The following is a 24,049-nucleotide window of genomic DNA, read 5'->3' as shown; positions in this document are numbered from 1 at the left end:
CCTCGGAAGTCCTCCTCGACCCAAACTTTCTGAATCACAGGGGAAAACAAAGCACCCAAAACTCCATCCCAGCTCGGGAAAATGCAAAAATGGCGCTCCTTTCGCCACATTTATTCGGTGAAGTTACGCAGCTTGGTCAACTCATCCAATAGTTCCTGCAAATCCCCGTCCGAGATCTTGTTTTGGAGACTGGGAATCAGGGACTTGGCCTCCTCGGCATTGTCGCAGCACAGACTCCCTAATCCCAAGTCAGTATCGGTGGACAAGGTGGCCCGGGACATGACCATGGATCGACACGTGTGGAGGGGCAGTGCAGGGAAACTTACCTAGCTGCGACCGTTCAAACATCTCCAGTTCCGTATGCGAGTTCAAGAGCCGCTCAACGGCCTTGATGTTCTCCTCATCCTTGAACCGGGCGAACACATCCAGGTAATACAGCGTCTTGTTGAGGTTTCTGTAAACAGTTCTCGTATAAGCATTTTTGATTCCCCAATGTGTCAGTTCAATGGCGATCGCGATCTCAATCTCAAGATTGATCTTGGTCGTGATCTTGAGCTCGCGTGCCCGTGTCCCACTTACTCCGGCTCCTCGTACTTGTTACCTCCCCGGCGCTTGTTCTCGAGGACTTTGTGGATGACGAGTCGGGCTTCGGATAGTGAGAGCGTGTGTGTGTGTTGGTCGGCACCCAGCTTCAGCGTAGATGCGGCTTCGAGTTCGCCTTGGGGGAGCGCGCGCTTGCGGTGCGTCGGAGGGGGAGCTGGACGCTCATTGTGTAGGGCGATCGTTTGGGAGTTCCAAGTTGACGTATGAAGAAGACGTGTGGATGATTGATGGAGTGATGAGAATGGTCTGCAACTGCCTCGTTGGCGTCGGACTGAGGTCTCGTGTGGTTTTCTGCCGGCTGACTCTGGGCGGTGGGGTGGATGCCGCCTTTTACTACGCTCGTCGCAATGTGGGGTTGTTACACCATTTTCATCGCTCGCAGATGGACGGAGTACTTTTTAAAAAAGATTAAGCTCAATATCTTGCAGTGCGGATCTACTGCAGGTTCAAGATATCTCGGGATCTCCAGGTTTCAGGGTATCAATATATGTCGTCATGGATTCAACACCTCACATGCTATGGGAACTATATGCAAAAATCCTATACTTTTCGGAACGCAACATCGCGAGGCAGACGGAAGCTGGCACAGAACATCTGCTTCTTGGGGCTGACCAGTCGGACATTGTGAATGGCAAGCTCGACATCTTGGTCACCACTGCCTCCAACGCAATCATCAACGGTAATCTTGTATCCAATGCGCTCAGAGACTCTCTCGCAAATGTCAATGTGATCATCGACTTCGTTATCAGAATGTCCCGAGAAACAATAGACATGGATCATGGGGAGTTTCTGACCCGTAGACGGGGTGAACAGCTCTTCTTTTCCTGCGTACAACCCAGGGAACGCATCGAGGAACTCGATCGCTGTAGCAGGCAGGTTCATAACATAGTGATCGACAACGTTGGGGCGGGTATATGTTTGGGGTGGTGGAGGTGCTGAATTTTCGAGCTTGCGCTTCTTGTCTCGGTGGGCTTTCTGCTGAATGGTGATGGTGAGAGGCTCGGCGTCTAGCAGCTTCTGCCCCGAAGTTCGAATGAACTCCCGGCCGTCCATGTTGGATGGGGTCACAAAGTCCTGCACCTTATTGCGCACGACGGCGTCTTGCATAACCTCGTATCCGTGAGGGTTAAGATCATTTCCCCACACGAAGATCTTCTTTCGGCCTGCTGGCACAGCGAACGGACCGACGCCAGCCATCACGTCGCAAACCATCTCGCTGGGGCGGAACTTGTCGACCAGGCGGCGGTGTTCAGTCTCGAGGCGACTGTTCCAGTAGACACGGGCGTAGTCGAAGCGGAACTCACAGTCCTGCTCATGCTGAATCACATTCAAATCGTTCTCGCCGGCCAGTAGTTCGAATGGGAAGGTGCGGAACACGCTTTTTGAGCCAACATCCTCAATCTTGTTGATAACGGTACGAATGGTTGGGTTTTTATCCATCAAAATTTCAGCAATCATGTGCTTATATGGGAGGTATCGCTCGCGGAGGTTGATGTGCACTGCGCAATGTCAACATGGTTCGTCGCAAATGACCGAGATCAACATACAGACATGTCCCACCTGAGTGAAGCCTTGAGGCATATCGTCCATCAGATCTTCGGGAAGAACTGATGCAATAATCTCGGCTGTGATGACATTAGCAGATAGCAAAGGCTAGCAGGAGACATAGCCGTACCATAAGTCCAATGGCCATAATCAAGCGTCAAGTCATAAGGCTCAAGGCTGACAGTGCCCTTTTCCACAAGGCCCTGCATAGCCGGTGACCATGTACTCTTATCTGCAAGACTCAGTCAACACCGATTCATGGATCCCATCGTCTGGTGCCATCCATGACTTGCCATCAATTTTGAAAGTCTCTTTCAGCAACAATGCCTTCCAGGCTGAGCCATCCTGCTCTCTCACTTCGCGCACGGAGCTCACGCGTGGGAGCACCAGAAGATCGGATTTGGCCAGCTCTTTGCGGACATTTGAAATGTCACTGGGCTTGAAAATGCGGGCGGCGGAGAGGGGTATGGTTGTCCGGAAAAATGACCGATCGAGTGTGCGCATAGCACGGTTCACGGGAGGCCGGAACATGGTGGCAGTCTCGCGGGGATCCTGCTTGTTTGAAACGTCTGTGGCCTCCATTCGAATGGAAAGAGAACGAATTGGGACTGATTTGTGATTTGTCTGTTCAATAAAAGCTCGAGGCGCATTGCGGCTCCCATACTGATTGATTTCTTATCGGGCACGTGACCTAGATATGATCTACAAGTATCATCTATAGCCAATTTTGTAGTGAGCAGTAGCTATGGAGAGTTGATATCAGGATGAATCTTAGCAGATTCTGAACGAGACGTTTTGATATGGCTGGTGCTATCCTTGAATATCTGATGACATGCAACCCAATTATTATAGCTTTTGCCAACCCATCACCGAGCCCCACATTCTAGAGTACTTGACTGAGGGCACCTGAATATCCAGCATGTGACAATATTACACGAGGATTGGCCCTTTGCTCGAATGAAATCGCCTCTATCTGTAATAAGACATTGTGGGGAGGGATCAACTTGGAAAAGAGCGTGGCGATCTCGTTTCACGCATTAGTTGATCTAGTGAGCCGCAGAAAGAGCAGTGGGATTACCAAGAAACAAAAAGAAACGAGAGACATATTTGGATTGTATTCCAATTTGCTTGGGGCTTTCTACATCCAGAGACATGCTAATACAAAAGAATACTCCGGTAGAAAGATGGCAATGCGTAATTGTGTCGTATCATCATAAAGTTTCGTGAGAAATCGGACAAATGTCAAAGATCCAAGGCTAGTGCCATCGTGAAAAAACACCATTCAATTCCAGAATGACTGAAATCACTTGAACTCCTCGGTTGAATCCAACGATTTGAACCCGTCAAGAAGAGTCCGATCCAACTGCCTCTGCGCTTCCAGATTGGCGACACGCTCTTTAAGATTCGCAATTTCCGTATCTTTCTTCTTCAAAGCTAGACGGGTCATATCGCGTCCACGGATGATCCCCTGCGTTTTCAGGTCATGTCGGTTGAGCAGCGAGGTAACATCGTCGCGGGCCTTGTTTGGTAGCACGACCTCATGCTTGTCCAGTATGTCCATGAGACTCTTTGCTAGATCCGAGGTGTCGAATGCTGAATCTGCAGAGAGCACATCGCCGTACTTGCTTGGCGTGGGTGTCATGCAAACTTCCGCGGAGGAGGGGAATGTCAACGTACGAGAGGATATCGACGAGACCGGTGTCGCAAAACTGGGCCGCTGTTCCGGAGAAGAGTCATCTTTGGTTTGGAATAGTTTCCGCTTGCCAGGCGAAGTGACTTGCGCGGTGCGAGGTGTCTTTGACGGAGATTCAGAGCGATAGTTGGGCTGTGTCATGAATGTTTCGGTAGTGTCGGTAGTGTCGGTGGAGCAGAACGTTTTCACAAGGTCATCATCGTCATCCAAATCATCGTTCCAACCAAACTCGTCTGAAGCTTCCGATATCATTCTGGCTTTGGCTGATTTTGGCGGCAGCTTGAACTTGGGTGGGGGGTGTCATAGAATCGGCGCTCCGTCTGGGGGGTGAGCAGGCCGTTATTGGACCGTCCCGGATTTTGGGATTTCGTTGGAGTGAGTGTGAGTGGATCGAGCTCTGAGCGGGAGTTGGCAAGAACAGCTGCCTGCTCGCGGATTGTAGCGTCAGCTTCCCAGAGAAAGAAGCTGCACCGAAGGTGCATAGGCTGCGCACATGTCCAAACTAGATCTTATTAGCTTCTGGTTCTATGTAGCTTCATCCCAAGCCAAGAGGATCTTTCCCAGAATCTGTCAACATACACCACTTTCCTATATTGGGCCCCTCTTTCTTTGTTTGGCGGCGGACAGCTGGGGGCCGATCTGGGCAGTTGCAACACCATATTCCATTTGTGAAGAGCCCCTTCTTCAACGGGGCCGCTCTGGGTGAGCTATATGGTTTGTAGGGTGATGCCATGGTCCCAGGATCATCTCTATGAGTGTGGAAGATGTCAAGATTGACGTTTGTCGCCATGGGAACCATTTATCGCTTATCGCCTATCGCCCCGGACTCTTGGCATTCTGTTTTTAAACTGAGACACAAACTGGAGACTTCTATATTTATATCTATTTCTCCATGACTGCTATTTCTGCTGAGACAATCTTCAACTTGAAATGACCTCATACCTCGCAGTCCCCTCAACATGAGGCTGATATCTTTTATATAAAGCTTTACCGCGCTTACCATACACCTCCAACCTTAAACCAACTCCATGATCCGGTTGCTACAAGCCCCCAGATGCATACATGCATCAGCCCCGAGGGGCCCTTCTCGACACTTCCCAGGGAGCTGTACATCTCAATATCCGACTATCTTGAGATCCCGGACTTAAGCGCCTTCAGTCGCACAAACACAACAGCTCACATCCTCTTCAACGCCACTCTATACAAGCGCGATGCATGCTCGTCATTTCCCATCGCCCTCTTCTGGGCCGCAATCCATAACAACCCCGCCACAGCCCTGAAGTCCATCTCCGCAGGGTGTGACGTCACCGCAAAAACAGACATCGACACCCGCCTCAAAGGCTGTACGCCAATCCTCCTAGCATCCTTCCACAATAGCCTCGCCGTACTCAAGCTCCTCCTTCTGGACGAGAATGCATCGCCGAATTTCCGCGATCGAAAATGGATTCGACCACCGCTTTCATGGGCTGTCAAAGAAGGCCATGCGGAGGTCGTGCAGGCGTTGTTGAACGACGATCGCACAGACGTCAATTTGCAGGATAAAACAGGCGACACGGCTCTCATGATCGCAGTCAATTCTCGGCCGCGGATGATGGAGTTACTCCTTTGTAGTGGGCGCGCTGATCCACGGATTGCAAATCGACAGGGCTGGACACCACTAAGTCGTGCTGCGCGCGATATAGATGCGAATGTAGGGTTACTACTCGCACGACATTTGCGGTTAATCCTTGATGGAGATGATAGGGCGGAGCATTGCCAACATGTGTTCTTCTACGCGGCTATCATGGGACATGTGGATATAGTTGAGTACTTAATTAAATATTTCGGGGAGAAGCTCGATCCCAATGCTGGTGGTCAGCCATTTGGGCGTGGGGCATTCTCAATCGCCGCTGCTAATGGGAGGGTGGATGTTGTGAAAGCGTTGTTGGAATGGGATGTCACTGAGCCGAATTTGCAAACACAGTGGAAGCGGCAGACGCCCTTGTTTGCAGCTGCGGAGGATGGGAGGGAGGAGATTGTGGAGCTCTTGATTGGATGCGAGAGGGTAGGGTTGGACATTCCTGATATGCATGGAACGACGCCCTTGGGAGTGGCAGCGGGCAAGAACCACGTTGGGGTAGTTAGACAGCTACTCGGGGCATCAAGGCCGGTTGATCCCAATGCGCGCGATGAGAATGGTCAGACACCTTTGCTCAACGCTGCGTTTTACGGCTACCTGGGTGTCGTGGAGCAATTGCTCTGTGCGGATGGAATCGACCTACAACTCAAAAACAGCGACGACGAGACTCCAATTGAGGTGGCGCTGCAGAACGGGAATTCAAGTGTGGTACAAGCACTGCGCAAGCACTTGTCAACTGAATCATAATTCATTGAATTTGATATTGATGGATGATCTATCTAGCATATGGTCGTACATCAGCTATATCCATCTAATTCACCTTCCTCCACGCAGCTGAAAGTGAGCCAGCGAGCAGAATTAAAGCCAGTAATGCATCGAGGTCTCAAGAGAGCTCGAATGAAACCCAAAAAAATGCCAGATCTTTGGCGGTATCATAGAAATGAAGTACGCTCAAAAGCGATGTCTAATCAGCAAGGACGTGTCGCAACATGATATTGAACGGGTCGGCGAGCTTGAGAATCTCAGTGACCTCGGGCTTGACAGGTTCTCCAGCGGTGCGGCGCAGTTGGTCTTGTTTCTTGGTACGACGGCGACGCTCAACGGCAATAGGGTCGTCCCCGTCTTCGTCTACGCTGTCCTCGTCAGATGCATCGGATGCATCATCTGAGATGGTGAGATCTTCAAGATCAGCATCATCAAGACCGAAATCACTGCTCCTGAACGTGGTCACGCCAGGGATGGCATCCCCTGAGGTACCCTCGGCAGCCATTTTCTGACGCGTCTTGTTCAAGTGCCAGCGTTTCCGATCTTCTTGCCACTTGATGAGCTGGTTGATTTCAGAGAGGGCGAGGGTCTTGTCAATTTGGCCAGCACCAGCAGCTCCCTGGAACAGAGCATTGATGTCCATCTTGCCTCCGGCAGGGCCATTGCGCAGGAAATCAAGAATCTCCTCAATCCAAGCCATCAACTTCTGGAACAAGCCATTGTCATGTTGATGCACTTCGTGGATGAACTTGTAGAAGTTGGCCTCATGGCGAGCGCAAAGATCAATAAAGGCTTGAACCGTCTGGTTGGGGTCAGCCGATGTATCCTGGCGCTGGGCGCTTTCGATAACACTAATGGCGTCATCGGCAAATTGGGCAAAGTCAGTGATACTACTGTACACATTGGCGGATTTGTAGACCCGGACCAGGGGCTCGTAGAAGATAGTGAAGAGGTCACGGAAGAGCTGTAATGTGACGGGCTCCTCAACGATGCTCAGCATCATAGCCTTATCCCGTTGACGAGTGTAGAGCTTGAGTAGCTGCTTCATGTGGGCAAACCACTGAGCGCCTTGCTGCATTTCCAGGTCAACATTCTCCACGGCATAGTTCCAAGCCACATAGCCGTTGAACACCTTGCCAATCTGCTCGGGAGTAAGTTCGGGGGCGATGAGCTCGGAACGCAGAATGGCGACGATGATATCAACGTCATCGGCTTCGGCTTCAGCTCGAATCTCATTTTTGACCTCTTCTTCGGCTTCCGCAAACGACTTGAGCTTCTGGGTGAGGATTGAGTCTTCAACCTTTGCAGCCAGAGTGTCAATTGATCGCTGGAAATCCTTGATGCCTTCGTTCAATGTCAAAGAGAAGATACGCTGCAGAAGTGAACGCGATCCAAACGGCTGAGCCATGAATAAATCAAGGACGCCCGACATGACGGCCGCGGGATTGGCGATGCGAATCACATTCTTCATCAAGGTGTAAGGCACAAGGCCATGGATTCTCTTCGCCTGTGCAAACAACTCGGGTGAGTTATCTTCAGCAAGGAAAAGGTGATACAGCGTTGCAGCAACCCTGTGTCATTGTCAGAATAGGGACCCGCGTGGAAGTCTGGAATGAAACTTACTCAATACGTAGCCACTCAGCGAACTTCTGGTACTGCGGGCTGAGGTCGGGAATGGAAGGCTTCTCGCGAATCTCGGCAAAGAGCTTTGTCAACCCATCTGGATTGAATAATATTAGTATCACACATTCGAAGATGCTGGCGTTGAGCGTTGACTTACTGCTCTCCACAATATCTCGTCGGAAGCGCTCCATGTACACGTCCAATTCTGCGGCGCGCTGTCTAGCAATCTCGTAGAACCTCTTCTGCTCCTCAATTCTTACAGCATCCATGTCTTTCCGCCTTTGGACGTCAACTAATTCTTCCTCGTTCAGCTTGACGGGGCGGGCAGTCAAAAACTCCTCCATCGCCTTCGACTCTGCAATGCGCTTGTTTTGCAAGACCGTTCGCAAAAAGGCACGCAAAGACAATCGCTGCTCCTCTCGGTACAGGATAGTCTCCCTGGATACGTCACTGGTTGATGCGCGTGGTGACTTAGTTGATCGCATTGAAGATTTGGATGTTGATCGTCGGACGCCTTTTGAGCCGGCTGGCACAGAGAGTCGATCGTCTGGGGCGTTCGTGCCCTGTGTCGACAGAGATGATAGAGAAGAAGCATCGTCATCTGCCGCAGAGCCCCACCAACTGGTGCTGGAAGTTTTGTTCTTGCGAGGGAGAGGGGGTAGGTGTTTCCCTGGCATCTCGGTGCTGAGTCTCTTCTGGAGCTTGACGAACTCTCCATATCTCCTTCCAACGTGGTGCTCTTTGCCGTCACGGCTGACGCGAATAATAAATTCCTAAGCCAGATGTCAGCAAGTTCAAATCACAAATCGAGGTTGTATTTGAGGAAACCAAGCTTACCGCGTGCGAGTGGTATCGAACTGTCCGCTTCACTGATGTAGTCCGAACAGCGGCAACGTTCACATCCCAGCCGTTGATGGAGTTTCCTTCAGGGATGTTGACCAACAATCCAGAGTCTTGCGCACCACGCTCAACAACCTCCATCTCTGAAAATTGAATGCGCTCTTCATATCCTGAGGCAGTAGGCACACCAGAAACCATCATGAGCTCCACGAGTTTCTCGCATTTCCTCGCCAATTTCCGACGCTTTGTTTCCTCCAATCGGTCTTCCGACGACGAGACATGTTTATTGGCGAATGATTCCAGGAACTAAATTTCCAACCGTCAGCGAAACCCCTCCAAATATGCCGAGGCCAATGCCGAAAAGGGAACACCCACGATTTGAAGCTTATCCTGCCAGAACTCCTTTTCGCGCGCCTTATCGAGGAATGGGAAATTGCGAACATGGTGGACGAAGATGTAGCGCAAAATGGGCAGTTCTGAGTCGACTGGCGCAACCTCACCAAATTCCGATCGAAAGGGGGCGCCGAAGCGCTGGAGTGCGGTTGGGGAGTTGAGTTCGGAGATTTCGTCGCGGACTTGACGGGCGATGAGCTCGCGCTTGAGGTCTGTAGAAGGTTTCTATATTAACGACCGAAGGATTGGGGATAGGCCAAAACGAATGTATAGTGACTTACAATGCTCTTGCTTGCCTGTCAGTATCTGGCCCGGAGCGGGGACATCCTCTCCCTTGCCGCCGTTGAGGAATGCGGGATCCGAAGATTGCGTGTCTGTCATCTTAATCAAGCGATGGGAAGTATCCCTGTGGTTCTTGATAGGGATTTTGAATATCTCGAGTCTTTAGAGAGAGATGACTCGCTTCACCTCAGCTGATGCGCAGAATGCGTCTGCCTGGACAGGCTGATTGACGCTGGAATCGATCACGATTCACGACTGAACAAGACTCAAAGCTGCAAAGTACCGAGTCTCAATAAAATCACCGCGAAAACAAAAGGACAGAAGGGGTGCCCACAGGTGCGAAGGTGGAAGTAGAATGGGGGCGGAGAAGGGAAGAGATGATGTCGTCACCCGATAAGTTCAACCAAAATTTATAGCGGAGACATGTCAGGACCCATAAGGCTACATGTGCTATTCTTTCTGACGCGGCCTGATCTCCACTACCAGCCACTACCAATACGATGGCCAACAGGCTTGAATACCCTGGATTTCCTTTTCTGCCAAGGTCGGTTATGGTGTTGCCTATTGTAAATGCGCCTTATGAGGCGGGGTGCTTTGGTGCTTTGTCTCGGCAGTGTCATCGCTCTATCATTCTTGGCAGCATCTGTGGCTTTGATGCCGATGTAATCCTTTATACTCCGTAGATGAGATGATAAATCACGGGACTCGTTTGTCCATTGTATTCGAACTAAATGAAGAAGTACCAGAGCTGAGAAGAGCAAGGAAAAAAGAAAAGAATAAAAACCCCTTGTTCCGTCATTAAATTCGCTGAAAGAGATAGCAGTGAGAAATCAGAATGTGTGAAAATGAAAGCTTGGCATCTTTACTCCATGAATTCCAGCTTCATGTCGCGAGGCAGGTAGTTGGCCTGAGGATGACCAGCGTAGGACATGCCCTGGAATGCCCGCTCCTGGTCAAGGGAAGGGAACATGTTCTGCTGCAGCTGGCGGTAGCGAGCAGATTGGTCGCTGGGAGCCGACATCATGGGCTGCGCGCTGTGGCCCATTTGCGCATGCTGGTTGTATAGGGTGAAGTCATTGCCGCCCTGGGTGTAGTCACTGCTAACCTGGGACTGGGCATACTCGTACCGCTCAGAAAGGGTATCACCGACGTTGGAGGAGTCGGGGGAGTACAGCATAGCATTGCCCTGCGCACCGGGAGAGAGACCAGACACCTTTCCTGCAGGGCCATAAGACAGATGGTTGACGTTCATGTGATCATAATCGTTGGTGTAGCCCTTCATTGCGTCCAGGTTGTGACCCTGGGGAAGTTGAAGTGGCATGGCGGTGTAGTCCTCATTCATTGGGTAGTCGAGATTGCTCCATTCCTGGTCGAAGTTGATGCTTTCCGTGCCGGTGAGAGGAGATCCGTCGAAGGAGACAGGGCCCATCAGATCAGGAACCGAGTCAGTAGAGGGCACAGACATGGAGTTCATAGACTGGCGATGCATTTCCAACGCCGGGATCAGACCGTTCGGGTCCCCAGACTCGAACTGGTTTTGGAACGCAGTGAGGTTCATTGTGTTGGGGAACGAATTGATATCGTTCATCAAGTAGGGTGAGGCTTCACCAAACAGAGGGAAGTCATCACCTTGGGCAGGCATAGGAGGCTCTGCGAAATTGAAAGGGGGGTTCTCAGGCCATCCGTAGGTCTGGTCGCTAGGCGAAGGACTAGGCCCAGGGATGGGTGATGCAAAGTCAGTGGCCTTGGAAGCCGGAGTGGATACGCTGGGAGTCATGGGAGTATCTTGTACGGAGGAGCCCCGCTTGCTGCTGCCACTGCCACTGCGACCATTGTTCTTAGACCGAACATAGACCCACCCGTGCGACTTCTCCATGTGTTGTTTGCAATTGCTGGACCGCTTGGATGCGTAAGGACAATTGTGGAAAGTGCATCGGAAGAGAGTGGGTTTGTCTGAATGTCTGTCGTTCATGTGACGATCACGTTCCTTCTCAGTGGGCCAGCCTTTGGTGAAATAGCTGCACTTGGGATCTTCACACTTCCAGGGACGGGTGTGGGTTTTTTCATGCTTGGTCAAGTCGCAAGGGCGCTTGAAGACTTTGTCACAGTCGGAACACTTTTGGTTGATGTTCATAGGGGGTGCGTCCTTCTTTCGGCGGGCCATAGAGCGCTCAACGCCTTCATCGGTGGCACCGTCAATGGTGATGGTACGCTTGATAGGAGCAGAGGCATCAACCTCATAAGGCTTTCCGGTAGCCAGGGAGATTGGCTTGCCATCTTGCATGACAACAAGTTCAGCAGCCTTTCCGTTCTTGGTCAAGCCACCCTCGAGAGAGAGATTGGCAGAGCTATCAGGTGTTAGCGGAAATCCGTGAATCACGTTCAATAGGACAACACATACAGAGTAGGGACGGTCTCCTTTTCGGACTTGGAGCCTTGGGTCGCTTGGACCCGCTGGCGCTGATCGCGAACCATGGCTGCGTAGCGTCTGGCCTGTGAAACAAGGTCAAGGAAGTATCCGTTAGTGTAAGGTCGATCGGCTGGTAGTCGTTGATCACGGTCGTTCAGATGCGAAGTCGAAGTATGCAAGCACTGGATGGTGAACTCGCAGAAGTTGAGATAAGAATTCCGTGAAGTAGTGGAGTTCTTTAAAAGAAAAGAAAGATCAAATAAGCTTCGCCGTACTCCAATAACCCATTGATAGAACAATACGAGGACTTACCGGCGCCAACCACAATAGGGTCTTTTCAAGATCACGCAAGCACACAATCTGCTTGTTGATGATGCGCTGCGGGACGCTGCGGACTAGCGAGTGGAAGGGCTTCAAACGAGGCTCCTTGAGGATGGGGACCAGCACGTATCGTTCAATTTGCTTGCAGGCAATGGGGCCTAGTTGACGTTTTGGGGAAGTGCCGCTCTCCAATGACGAGATAGAGCCTGTGATGGCAGACTGGTTGTCGTGAACGCCGTCGTTGACTATTCATTGTTAGAATCAGGGGTGGGACGCAAGACTTTAAAAAGAACAATCTGGGTAAATACCTTTCGTTGAAGATTCGAACAACCCCTCTTCGCTGCTGACCGAAGTTCCGAGTCCACTATCAGACTCGTGGCTATTGGCCTGTCGGGTTTTCTTCTCATCCAGTGGGATGGGCAAACTGCGACTCTCAGCATTTGCAGGGCCGGGTGAATTAGACATGGGCGGAGCGGTCTTGTCGCTGTCGCCGGTAGAATGCTTGTCGTCGGTGGGCTCCAGAGTCAACCGGTCCAAGATCGATGTCATACGCTCTTCGGCAGCAGCGAGGGACTCTAGCGATGTCGGAGAACGGACGGGCAAAGAACGGATGTTCAAAACAGGATCCCGATCACTGGATGGAGCGGAAGTTGGAGTGTTGAAAGTCTCGCCCTTCTTCAAGTGCATCTTAACCTCAGGCGAGTCGGTCGACAGTGCGGGCAGAGTACTGTTTAAGACGGGGCGGCGACGCGGGTGCAGCCGCGAAGGCTCGGCCTGAACATCAGACATTATTGGGTGTAGTTCTGCATCGAGGGAACGTTAGCATACATTCTCGTACAGAAGGTGCCAGGTATTGACGGCTGATTGGCTCTTCCAATGACTCACCGAAGGATGCTTGTCCAGATGATTGGAGAAGTGACGTACAGTCGAGTCAGAGATGGTAGTCTCGAATCGAGGCGGATTCTCTCCGGTATTTAGTATAAATTGGATCCACTGCTCTGCTCTGAGCAATGTGTAGTGCAAGCGACGCTCCTCAGTCTTCACGACCTGAGCATGTATGACGATAACGATCGTCTGATAGTCTGCGCATGCACTCCTTATCGAGAACACCGGAATGTCGGATGGAGTCCAAGAGGGGTCTCAGGGCCGAACGGTCCACTGGCTCCCTTCCACGGCACTTTATGTCGAAGATGGCGATGGCGGTAATCTCCCAGGACGAAATGAGGGCCTCGGATTCAATACGAGGGAATGCCGGTGGCTCAAGATATGGAAGATCTGAAGCGGTGAGCGGCCTCGCGCGATCGGGGGATTATATTCTTTTTTGCGTTTAAAGCGTGAATAACAGAGTAGATCAGAGTCGATAAGGCAGAAAATGAAGAACGAAAAGCCAGGGGATAAGCCAAGGGAAGACAGACGACCGGAGGCTCATGGCGTGGCACGTCTGCCTGATAGACGAAGACGCTAGTCCCAAAGGGGACAACAGGCTGAGCACATTCTGCGGCACTTTCATTGGCCTGTATCGTATTGTCACAAACGGTAACCCGCGGCCCGTATTCCTGTCGTCCAGCCCTGTAGGTGGCTCCCGCGTGGTTCCTAACGGGTATCGTATCGTTTCTCCACGTTCTTAAAATGGAACAGATCCCTTCTCCGGAGCCTCAAGGTAGCAACATTCTGCCCTTTGGCCGTGTTTTTTTCTCTTTTCTCTTTTTTTTTTCTGTTTCGCTTCTTCGTAAATTACGGGATTCGTCATCTTTATGTTGGTTCCCAGGTCCATCTATACTGATATGCTATGAAGCGCCCTGCGCCCGTTTGGTCTTGGCCCCCAAATGGGCAACAGAAAAAAGATCTAAAAAAAAAAAACCGAAGGGGACCCTCAAAAGGAACAACCGCAAAACCCACTCGACCCAGGATTCACTCCAAACCAATGATCGTGGCGAGTTCTCAAACTCCACTCCCAAATACGAATGCCCATGTACGGAGTACACTTGAGCCTCTTTGTCACCGCTTGTATCCCACGGCCCAATGGTCGGCTCCGCGCAAATCTCGGACAAAAAATGCGCCTGTGGCACTTGTCTGCCTGATGGTACGGAGTACGGAGGACTTGTATGCAGATCCGACATTCTGGACTTGGTCTCGTATGCCAAGTGACATCTTCTCTCGACTCCGCCCCATCTGTGTCTTCCCTGCTTCAGTGCACAGCCCACCTGCGACCCTGTCAAAAGGGGACCGCCTCGCCAACGAGAGTCCTGATTTTGGGCTGAGGGGTTTGGTAATGTATTTTCTCCGTGCAGCGGTTATTGACTTTCCGACCCTGTACCCAAGTTAACCCCGTCCCATCTGCATAGCGCCCAAGTCTCACATTCAGCTGTCAACATTCTAAGACTACGTTGTGGCTGACATCGTACGATCTGTCTAGGCCAGAAGATCGGCGTACGAACTCCATGATAAGCGGCCCGGGGAAAGCTGCGTTTCTCAGTCAGCAGCATTTTTTTGACTTTTTCCTCTCGATCTCGACAATTGGACTTCGAGAATGTGTAAACCATGGAATTCGTCACCATCTACTACGTACTAGTCCGTCTCAGCTGGCGAGCCAGGCTGCGATGTTAAATTTTATCGAAAGCAACTGCCTACGATATTGCGTTATCTACTCCGTAGAACGTAATTAATAGACTATGGTCGACCCATCCCGATCTCGGGAGGTCCCTTCAAACACCCGTGGACCCTCCACGGTCAAGATATCTACCTGGGGGTCTATACTCGGGGGTTGACTTTCCAAATAGGTAATGATGATGACCTCGGGAGTCTTGGAGTTGTTTCGATATCGTAACTTCCACCTGCTTACATCCAAAGATAGCCAACCTTGGAAGAGTTCCAGATATATAACCGCCATTCAGATCGAGACGAATCCGAGTACCCCCGCAAAGGTCAGATACAACAAGGCTTCTGATTAAAAAAGGCGTGCAGAACAACCCCCCGGGCCTCGAAATCAAATTTGGAGCCTCCCCAACCTGTATGCCCTAGATAATGCCCGGTGTTGGATGTTCAACAATTGGATCTATACAGGCCTCGGGAGTTTGAACCGTGCCACTCAAGTATGCTCGATAAAGAGTACTAATCAAAAGGATTGGCCCATCTGACTCAACAATAATGTCGTAAGTAACCTTAGATCTCAGGTATTTTGTGATTGTATAGCCAATTCAAGCTTGGAAGAACCTTGAGAATTATGAAGCTCATAATTGTACGGAGTAGATCTTCATAAGCCCGAATCGACCTCGGCATCGGAGATGGCAGAACGGCACCGCCCGAAGTGCCCGCGTGTTGATTTCCCCCGGATTCTGGATCCGGTGACCCTCGTCTTTCCCCTCTAATCCGCTCAAGCTGTGGGAACCGATAGGAGATACTTCAATGGGTGCTTGTTGATCTGTTGGCTTTGGTGATCGCTTTTTCCTTTCAACTCCCTCCTATCTCCCCCGCTCCGTTTGCCGACGGCAATCGGTCACTTCACCGCATCCATGGACTTCGAACAGTATGGGCAGAGCTCCCAACAGCCTAGACAACGCCGAAGAAGAGCCGGAAAGCGGCGATTGAACAACAAGGCTCCTGTCACAGCGCGTCTGGCATTGGATCCCCAGCTACGGGGGAAGGTCGGCATCTTATCCGAGGATCTAGCGAACGACCTCTTCCAGCAGCAGGCTCTCCAAGGTAGGTCTTAAACCATTGCGCAAAGTATCAATGGCTTTAGTATTAATCATTTCGGTCGCTTGCTACTAGATGTCACGACTTCCGACGATGGAGTTCTATATGTTGCGATTGCCCCGCATACCCCGACTTATACCTCCGTGGAGGATCAGGCCTGGACGATACTCCCAGTACGAATCCAGCCCACCGAGAGATCCCCAGTTCCATTGTCACAATCGACCGTTCTGTTCCCCGAATCCGCCGACTCCCTCCAGCCTTTCCTCCAAGCTTTGGGGAAAGTTGACACCTCGCGCAACTCCCTCCAGGCACACCGGTCGGTGGAGATCCGGATCTTGGACGTCGCCCCTATCCACCTCGACACTATTTTTGTGACCGTGGAGCGACATCTTCTTCGCAACCACGATGATATCCAGAACAAATTTGGCGGAGGATTTACGAATGCACAGGGGCCGAACGGACTTTGGGGTAAAACGGGAAAGACGGCAGAAGCCAAGAAATACTCGAAACGAGCTACTGCAGATGCCGAGCAGCGTCTCACAGCGGCAGTCCGCGAGGCACTGGGAGCACAGCGGATCGTACATGCAGGCGATGTGTTGCCGCTTCCTTTGCCTCCGCATCCTATTACCTATGCGCCTCCTCCGCCCGCCCGCATTTCATTCTGCGAACCTGTCTCACAGGGTCTGTTGATGCCGACCACAAAGATCGTGCTTGTCCAAGCTCGCCCTCAGGGAAATCGCGCCCAACAAAGCCTACCATCTAGGTCGGCGCTCTTGAAGCAGGTAGCCGAGGATGAAGCCGATGACACTTCCAACGAACAATTTTACTCCGCCGCGGAAGATAAGCCTGGCGAAAGCGGAACCGAGATGGAAGCCACATCGGCCGCCGAGGAATCTGAGACAGAGGGCTCTGCCGGCTCCATGAGCGACTCGTCAGATGATTCCCTTGAAGATATGATTTCTCTGAGTGCACCTGAACTGCCTCAGCCCCCGTCAGGTGTCATGTCGTCACTGACCTCTGCGACTCCTCGAGCGGGTGGTCGACGAACAGATGGGATTCACACACCGGGATCCGTGGCATCGAACTTCACTTCAGCCACAATGCGTCCTGGTCGTGGCGGAGGCAAGACTTTCAAAGTCGAGGGTTTGCTACAGCAAGTCCCCAATGAGGTTCTTCACCCTCGGCCCCGTGATGACGAAGACGTCGACTCCTTTGTCTTCGTAGACATCAGCACACTGGCCAAGATTGGATGCTTCTCCGGCGACTGGGTCAGAATTGAAGCTTCGGAGGAACCACAGCTGAACATGTTCGCCTCACTCAAGTTTGGAAGCTTCAATGATACCCCAGAAGATTCAGACGATTGGCGCCCAGTCAAGATCTTTGGCTTGTCGGGTCTTCCATCGTCTAAACCGCGTTATGCCATCAATCATTCCGGCGAACGTCGATCTAGCATCCCTCAACGTCCCCCAACTCGCCTGACCCCATCCGTGTTTGTTCCTCCGTTGCTTCTTAGTAACATTGAGAACCCGAAATATCTACGGATATCTCCCATGACATTCGCAACACAGAACGGAACTTCCAAGCCCGGCCTCTTGCACCACATGAAGAATACTGCTACCAAAAACCCGCCTTTGGCGAAGGAAGTTACGCTATTGAAGCTTTCTACTCCTCTTTCAATGGATCGCGTTCTCCAACCAGCGTTGTTTGCCGGGCTCAAGCAATACTTTGAGTCTCGCCGACGTATCCTCAAGAGTGGGGATTTAGTTGGTATCAGCGTGGACGAGGGCCTGGGCCGAGCCGTTTTCTCTGGAACCGCTGGCGGTGACAGCGCCAATCAAGAAGAAGACATCACCATTCGACTTGGCCAGAATTCTAATTCTGGAAGTTCTGGAGCCCGCAAGATCGGCGTTGCCTGGTTCCGTGTGGGTCAAGTAGCCCCCACTGTCGTGGAGGAACTTGAGGAGACAGGCGAAGATCAATGGGGTGGCGTTGCTGTCCTCGACCCAGCGACTACTCGCATGGTTCAGGCTGGAAGTGATGTTAGCCGAGTCCCCGGTGTGTTGGGTAATGGCTGGGAGTACTGGCTAGGAGTCAAGACGATTCCTAAGAGTGTCCATGATGCACCGGCGCCTCATGGTATTGTTGCGGATCCGCCCCAGTCATTCATCCCATCATTGCAGCAGCGCATTCGTGATTTGATGTCTGCTGCTACCAGTCCCAGGGCAATCCAGTTAGGAATGAAGCCCGTCTTCATCCTCCTCCGATCCCAACAGAGACATATTGGCAAGGCAACGGTTGCGACCCGGGCAGGCGCAGATATCGGTCTTCACACATTCTCCATTGATGCGTACGATATTTTGACGGAAGGCGGTGCAAATGGTGGAGATGTCAAGACAGAGGCCTACCTGAAGGCGCGGGCCGACCGAGCTTTCCACTGCGGAGCAAACTGCACCTCATTGCTGATCAGACACATCGAGGTGCTGACCGCTGATCGTATTGTGACCGCGCTGACCGATATCCTGACGGATGCAAGAGTCGTAATCGCAACTACTACCGACGTTGAAACAATTCCCGAAGGCATTCGTAGTCTCATTACCCACGAGTTTGAGATGGGTGCCCCAGAGGAGAAAGAGCGTGAAGGAATCTTGAACAACGCCGTTGCCGAGCGCGGTATCAAGCTCGCTGCCGACGTGGAATTGGGAACAATTGCTCTCAAGACTGCCGCGCTTGTCGCCGGAGACCTTGTTGACGTCGTGGAACGTGCTGCCGGAGCGAGAACGACTCGCCTCGAAAACCTAGCTGAGGCTAGTAAAAAGCTTTCCGGTTCCGAGGTCTTCGTCAGAGACGTCCTGCTGGCAGGTGGTGACGGTGCACGGGGAGTGACTAAGGCTGACTTCGACTTTGCGGTTGAGGCTGCCCGAAAGAACTTTGCCGATTCAATCGGCGCCCCGAAGATCCCCAACGTTGGTTGGGATGACGTCGGTGGATTGACTAATGTCAAGGATGCTTTGGTCGAGACCATTCAGCTGCCACTTGAACGACCCGAACTCTTCGCCAAGGGCATGAAGAAGCGCAGTGGTATCTTGTTCTACGGTCCTCCTGGTACCGGAAAGACTCTTCTGGCCAAGGCTATTGCGACAGAGTTCTCGCTCAATTTCTTCTCTGTCAAGGGCCCCGAATTGCTGAACATGTACATTGGTGAATCTGAAGCTAATGTGCGCCGTGTGTTCCAGCGTGCCCGTGATGCTCGTCCTTGTGTTGTCTTCTTCGATGAACTGGACTCCGTTGCTCCCAAGCGTGGTAACCAGGGAGACAGCGGTGGTGTTATGGACCGTATCGTCAGTCAACTGCTTGCAGAGCTGGATGGCATGAACGGCGGCGAGGAGAACAGTGGCGGAATGTTCGTCATCGGTGCAACCAATCGTCCTGATCTGCTTGATACTGCACTCCTCCGTCCTGGTCGTTTCGATAAGATGCTTTACCTGGGTGTTTCAGACACCCACCGGAAACAGGCAACTATTCTCGAGGCTCTGACTCGGAAGTTCGCTCTTCATCCCGAAGTCTCGCTCGACCGCGTCGCCGAACAGCTCCCATTGACATATACCGGTGCCGATCTCTATGCGCTCTGCTCCGATGCCATGCTAAAGGCCATCACTCGAAAGGCTACGGCCGTGGATGACAAGATCAAAGCCTTGCCCAATGGCCCTGTCAGCACTGCTTGGTTCTTTGACCACCTTGCCACCGCGGAGGATGTCAACGTGCTGGTGATGGAAGAGGACTTCTTGTCTGCGCAAGGAGAACTTGTTCCCAGTGTTAGGTATGTAACTTCTTACTGCGCCCACCCATAACCCCGGAAAATGTCACTAACCCCTCCCAGTGCCAAGGAGCTTGAACATTTCGAACGCATCCGCAACACATTCGAAGCAGTCGACAAGTCGAAGCAAGACTCCAGTGCCGCAGCGCCGCAGACAATCGCAGAGGCAATGGAAGCATTCAACCTAGGCGGTGGTGCCGCCCCAGTAGAAGACGCCCCGTCATCTACCGGGGAGAGAACGCCAACTGGAAGTGTCCGAGGCCGTATTAGAACCCTGAACAAATGGCCAGGTGCTCTGTCACGCAGCGCTAGCGGTCAATCAACTACCAGCAGCAAGGGCAAAGGGAAGAGTAGCAGGAAAGGAAAGGGAAAGAGTACGGCAGAGTCTGATGGATCTGTCGATGGCGATGAGGAGGGTATGACGGATGGCAACCTTGACGGCGACGATGACTACCTTGTCCGGACTGACCACTTGGCGATCCCCAGGGAGCAGGCCGAATAAAGCTTTACATATCCTTTCTATGCTGTTATGGCTCGCCAGGCTGTGAGGCGGCCCTTGTATCTATTATGCCGACTGATATACCTATTTTTCATCTGTACATTGAATTTATTCCCGGGGATGATCGAAGATTGCAAGCCAACGTGTTCGTAGATATAGCAAGAGATAGATATATGGATGAAACCCCGACGTTTTAAGGAGGAAGCTGGGGATGTGTATCAATGCCCAGGTGGATGTTTTCATATCTTTCCCAAGGTTTCTTTTTCAAGCTTGGAAGGCTTTTGCAATGGACCGACTTTGGAAGTGATCCATGAAAATGAGCTCTAGCCTCCTGGCAGGAACGATGGAAATTTCCGCAACATTCCGGCCTGCATTCTCTCGATATCATGTGTGGCAAGCAATTTTGATTAGGGTAAGTTGGTGCATGGCTTATCAAAATATTGATCTATAAAGCGGGTTCAAAAATAGAAATCTGGTAGACGCAGGGTAGAAGATAAGGTGGTTCGATTCGTTTTCTAGTGCAAACCATGATTGGGCATATGATCTAGCGCACAGTGTTTACCACGGATGATGAGAATCCCGATGCCCAGGTGGTGGTTCTCAGCGTTACTCAAGCTTTGACATATCTTGGAAACCTTGGAAGCTTGAAGGTTTCCAAATTGGGATTTCTCATCTTTTTTTTTAACGCGCGCCCATACAAAATTGAATGATAAAGATATTATCTGAGCTCCGATGGAAACTCAAATGGAAGGTGCAGAAAAGGTGACACGTTTTGCCCCTGCAGATCCCGGTGCTAGAAGCCTCGTACAGAGTACATAAAAAGGCAAATCGATAAGGTAGAGCTCGGTGAAGAGAAGAATATCCTTGACATAGGCCTATTTGTCCCCAGCGATAGGAAGGTTTGGCTCCACCGATCCACATTGACCCAATTTCCTATCGGAGCATCATACCGAACGGACAAAGTCCGATGAGCCAAGGCCGCAAAAGTCAATGTATATTCACAAAGTCCAGTAAGCAGTACTTGTACTCGGGCTATCAAGCCGAAATATTCTCGCATACTCCGTAGATGCGTCCCCAAAGGCAATCCACCTGCCCCCAGGTGCAACTTCCCCCGCGTGTGTCGTGGATGTGGGTCTCAAGGGAACCAATCAGAGGTCAGAGAGGGCATAAGCTCTGGGGCTGCCGCCACGAGCCATGGAATCATCGGTCCGCGAATAGCCAAGGCTTTAATGGCCCGATCATGCCGCAGCCTGTGACTGGCCGAAATCACCGAATTCGGACCGCCTAGCCAATCACAGACTCGGGCAGTTATCGCTCTCGTTCGCCCACTACCCCAAGTCGTTAGGTAACAGGGCTACTCATGCTTCCCCCGCGTGGAGTGAACGGTCCTGGGGACTATCGGAGTGTTTGGGAATGGAAAGTGATATTCGACCTGTCGTCATGTTTCAATTGACTTAATATGGCCTCCGTCCTCGGGTTTTTTCTTTCTCTCTATTCCTTTGCTGCTTGTCATCCCTCACAATCATGGACAAGGACGAATATAATAATGATGACACTCAGCTGGCCCAGATGGGCCATAAGTCTGAATTGAAACGCAATTTCTCATTGATGTACGTGCCATTGGAAAAGAATCAATGCCAACGGACTGTATAACTGACTGGTGACTCTCTCTTCAGTTCCATGCTGGGTCTTGCTTTTGCTATTCTAAACGTACGTCACACGCACGATCGACGTATCACGAAAGGTGCGACCAGGAACTAACACCAAGCAGTCATGGACCGCTCTTTCGGCCAGTTTATCCCTCAGTCTGCCTTCCGGAGGTAGTGCAAGTGTTGTCTGGGGTATGTATCCCTTGATTCGATGGTTAGACGTCGAGACTAATGACTGCGAAAGGTCTTGTCACAGCCGGTATCTGTAACTTGTGTATGGCCACTTCGTTGGCTGAATTCCTTTCCGCGTACCCTACCGCCGGTGGTCAATACCACTGGGTGGCCGTTATTTCATGGAGAAGCTGGATGCCGGTTCTGTCTTGGGTCACCGGCTGGATCAACTGCTCTGGCTGGGTTGCGCTGGTCGCAACCGGTGGTCTCCTGGGCAGTGAGCTGATTCTCGGCGTTATCTCGTTGATGAACCCGGTGAGTCTCAAATTTCGCCAACATCCTTCCATCATTCTAACACTCAATACTAGGCCTACGAGCCTCAGCGCTGGCATCAGTTTTTGATCTACCTTGCTTACAACATTGTCGCTTTCATCATCAACGCCTTGATGAATAATGTTCTGCCTTATGTCACTAAGGGTGCTTGTGAGTATACTTCAATCGTCCCCAACAGACCAATGCTGATTCTCCTAAGTCATCTGGTCGCTGACCGGTTTCGCCGTCATTTGTATCACGATTCTTTCTTGCGCCTCCCCGACCTATAACTCCGCAGAGTATGTTCATGATCGGAGTATATCTGGAGAATTCACCAGCTAACAGATGCAGGTTTGTTTTTACCGATTTCATCAACACCACAGGATGTGAGTTTGCCAACCCAAATTTTCATTCAGACATGGAGGACTGATATCTTTTAGGGCCCGATGGAGTTGCCTGGTTGCTCGGAGTATGTCGCTTGCCACAAGTTCTCATCAACAAAGCTAATATAGTCACAGCTCTTGCAAGGTGGTCTTGGAGTGACTGGCTTCGACGGCGTTGCCCACATGATCGAGGGTATGTAGCTGATCTTGAATGCCGTGAAATGAAAACTAACAGACAGCAGAAATTCCTAACCCCTCCATCGAAGGACCCAAGATTATGATTGCCTGCGTTGGTATCGGTACCGTTACTGGTGTCATTTTCCTCATTTGCCTGCTATTTGTGGCTGGTGATATCAACAAGATCATTGAATCGGCTGCCACCCCCCTGCTTGCAATCCTGAAGAACGCCACTCAAAGCAACGCTGGCGCTATCTGCCTGTTGATGTATGTCTTGTTATCGCCCACCCGAGAGATGATGTACTAACAGTCTTGAAGCTTCCCCCTCGTCTGTGTCCTGTTTGCCGCAACAGCTATCATGACCACTAGCAGTCGCATGATCTATGCGTTCGCCCGGTGAGTTTTCTTGAGAATGTGATGGAATTATGGGAAATGATACTAACAAGCTGCAAGTGACGGTGGTCTCCCTGCTTCGCCGTTCTTCTCTCGCGTTCACCCCAAATTGAACGTCCCCTTGAACTCGCTTTACCTCAACCTGGCCCTGGTAACCATCTTCGGTTGCATCTTCTTGGGCTCTTCTAGTGCTTTCAACGCCATTGTGTCGGCATCTGTCGTGCTTCTTGATATCTCCTACGCAATGCCAATTGCTGTCAACTGCTTCCGCGGAAGGAAGATGCTCCCAGAGCGTTCCTTTGCCCTGGCACCATGGTTTGGCTGGACCATCAACATAGTATGTCACCAAGTAAGATCTCTCAGTGGGACTGTACTAACCGGAATGGCTTAGATCTCGGTTGCTTATATCTCCCTGACAACCATTCTTTTCCTCTTCCCTCCCTCTATCCCTGCTACTGGTAGCAGCATGAGTAAGTTGGCTAATTCAATTTCAGAATATGGAGTGTTTGACTGACTTAATAATTACAACAGACTATTGTGTTGCGGCATTTGGAATTGTCTTTATCATTTCCACCGTTCAATGGTTCGTGGATGGCCGAAAGAACTTCGTCGGCCCTCGTATGGAGATGGAAGTGTTCACCGGAGAAGCTGGCCCTCAACCGGAGAATCCTATCCCTGTCATCGAACAGCATAAGAAATAAACGTAAAATGGTGGCATATCATCATATATTCTCTACCTGATAGCACAAAATACAGACTTTTCAAATTAAGTTGATGTTCGTTATTTCCAAACCTTGGAAATTGATGATAACTTCCAAGGTTGATTCTCAGAATGATGAAACTGACACCTCTTTCAATCAGT

The 24,049-nt window shown here is 51.1% G+C and overlaps 7 protein-coding genes across 7 annotated transcripts; 3 read left to right on the top strand and 4 right to left on the bottom strand.

The window, feature by feature from the left end:
- Positions 1-110: 110 nt before the first annotated feature.
- Positions 111-2,730, bottom strand: N7506_004885 (uncharacterized protein; the record flags this gene model as incomplete). The annotated part of the gene is made up of 7 exons (XM_056954179.1): positions 111-238; positions 327-454; positions 580-757; positions 1,179-2,102; positions 2,151-2,228; positions 2,279-2,351; positions 2,401-2,730. The coding sequence occupies 7 exons, from the start codon at positions 2,728-2,730 to the stop codon at positions 111-113; spliced, it is 1,839 nt and encodes a 612-aa protein (XP_056813068.1).
- Positions 2,731-3,451: 721 nt separating this feature from the next.
- On the bottom strand, positions 3,452-4,574 carry N7506_004884 (uncharacterized protein; the record flags this gene model as incomplete). The annotated part of the gene is made up of 3 exons (XM_056954178.1): positions 3,452-4,074; positions 4,128-4,343; positions 4,421-4,574. 3 exons carry the CDS (start codon positions 4,572-4,574, stop codon positions 3,452-3,454), a joined length of 993 nt encoding a protein of 330 aa, XP_056813067.1.
- A 321-nt stretch (positions 4,575-4,895) lies between these two features.
- Positions 4,896-6,206, top strand: N7506_004883 (ankyrin repeat domain-containing protein; the record flags this gene model as incomplete). The annotated part of the gene is made up of 1 exon (XM_056954177.1): positions 4,896-6,206. The coding sequence occupies one exon, from the start codon at positions 4,896-4,898 to the stop codon at positions 6,204-6,206; it is 1,311 nt and encodes a 436-aa protein (XP_056813066.1).
- A 217-nt stretch (positions 6,207-6,423) lies between these two features.
- On the bottom strand, positions 6,424-9,461 carry N7506_004882 (PX domain-containing protein; the record flags this gene model as incomplete). Its single annotated transcript, XM_056954176.1, has 6 exons — positions 6,424-7,795; positions 7,848-7,944; positions 8,005-8,620; positions 8,685-8,993; positions 9,063-9,292; positions 9,362-9,461. The coding sequence occupies 6 exons, from the start codon at positions 9,459-9,461 to the stop codon at positions 6,424-6,426; spliced, it is 2,724 nt and encodes a 907-aa protein (XP_056813065.1).
- Positions 9,462-10,224: 763 nt separating this feature from the next.
- On the bottom strand, positions 10,225-12,882 carry ace1 (putative C2H2 transcription factor (Ace1); the record flags this gene model as incomplete). Its single annotated transcript, XM_056954175.1, has 4 exons — positions 10,225-11,710; positions 11,764-12,008; positions 12,085-12,338; positions 12,402-12,882. 4 exons carry the CDS (start codon positions 12,880-12,882, stop codon positions 10,225-10,227), a joined length of 2,466 nt encoding a protein of 821 aa, XP_056813064.1.
- Positions 12,883-15,605: 2,723 nt separating this feature from the next.
- pex6 (AAA family ATPase peroxin 6) lies at positions 15,606-20,105 on the top strand (the record flags this gene model as incomplete). Its single annotated transcript, XM_056954174.1, has 3 exons — positions 15,606-15,795; positions 15,865-19,606; positions 19,667-20,105. The coding sequence occupies 3 exons, from the start codon at positions 15,606-15,608 to the stop codon at positions 20,103-20,105; spliced, it is 4,371 nt and encodes a 1,456-aa protein (XP_056813063.1).
- A 1,521-nt stretch (positions 20,106-21,626) lies between these two features.
- N7506_004879 (GABA permease GabA) lies at positions 21,627-23,888 on the top strand (the record flags this gene model as incomplete). The annotated part of the gene is made up of 14 exons (XM_056954173.1): positions 21,627-21,712; positions 21,779-21,812; positions 21,874-21,943; positions 21,996-22,237; positions 22,291-22,405; positions 22,455-22,533; positions 22,586-22,620; positions 22,675-22,703; positions 22,753-22,810; positions 22,860-23,061; positions 23,113-23,190; positions 23,248-23,524; positions 23,579-23,657; positions 23,719-23,888. The coding sequence occupies 14 exons, from the start codon at positions 21,627-21,629 to the stop codon at positions 23,886-23,888; spliced, it is 1,554 nt and encodes a 517-aa protein (XP_056813062.1).
- Between the last annotated feature and the right edge of the window lie 161 nt (positions 23,889-24,049).

The sequence above is a fragment of the Penicillium brevicompactum genome (assembly GCF_028827555.1).
Source record: "Penicillium brevicompactum strain IBT 35665 chromosome Unknown utg000003l_segment0_segment0, whole genome shotgun sequence".
In the NCBI taxonomy this organism is placed as follows: Eukaryota; Fungi; Ascomycota; class Eurotiomycetes; order Eurotiales; family Aspergillaceae; genus Penicillium; species Penicillium brevicompactum.
This window is presented reverse-complemented; position numbering and strand designations above follow the sequence as displayed.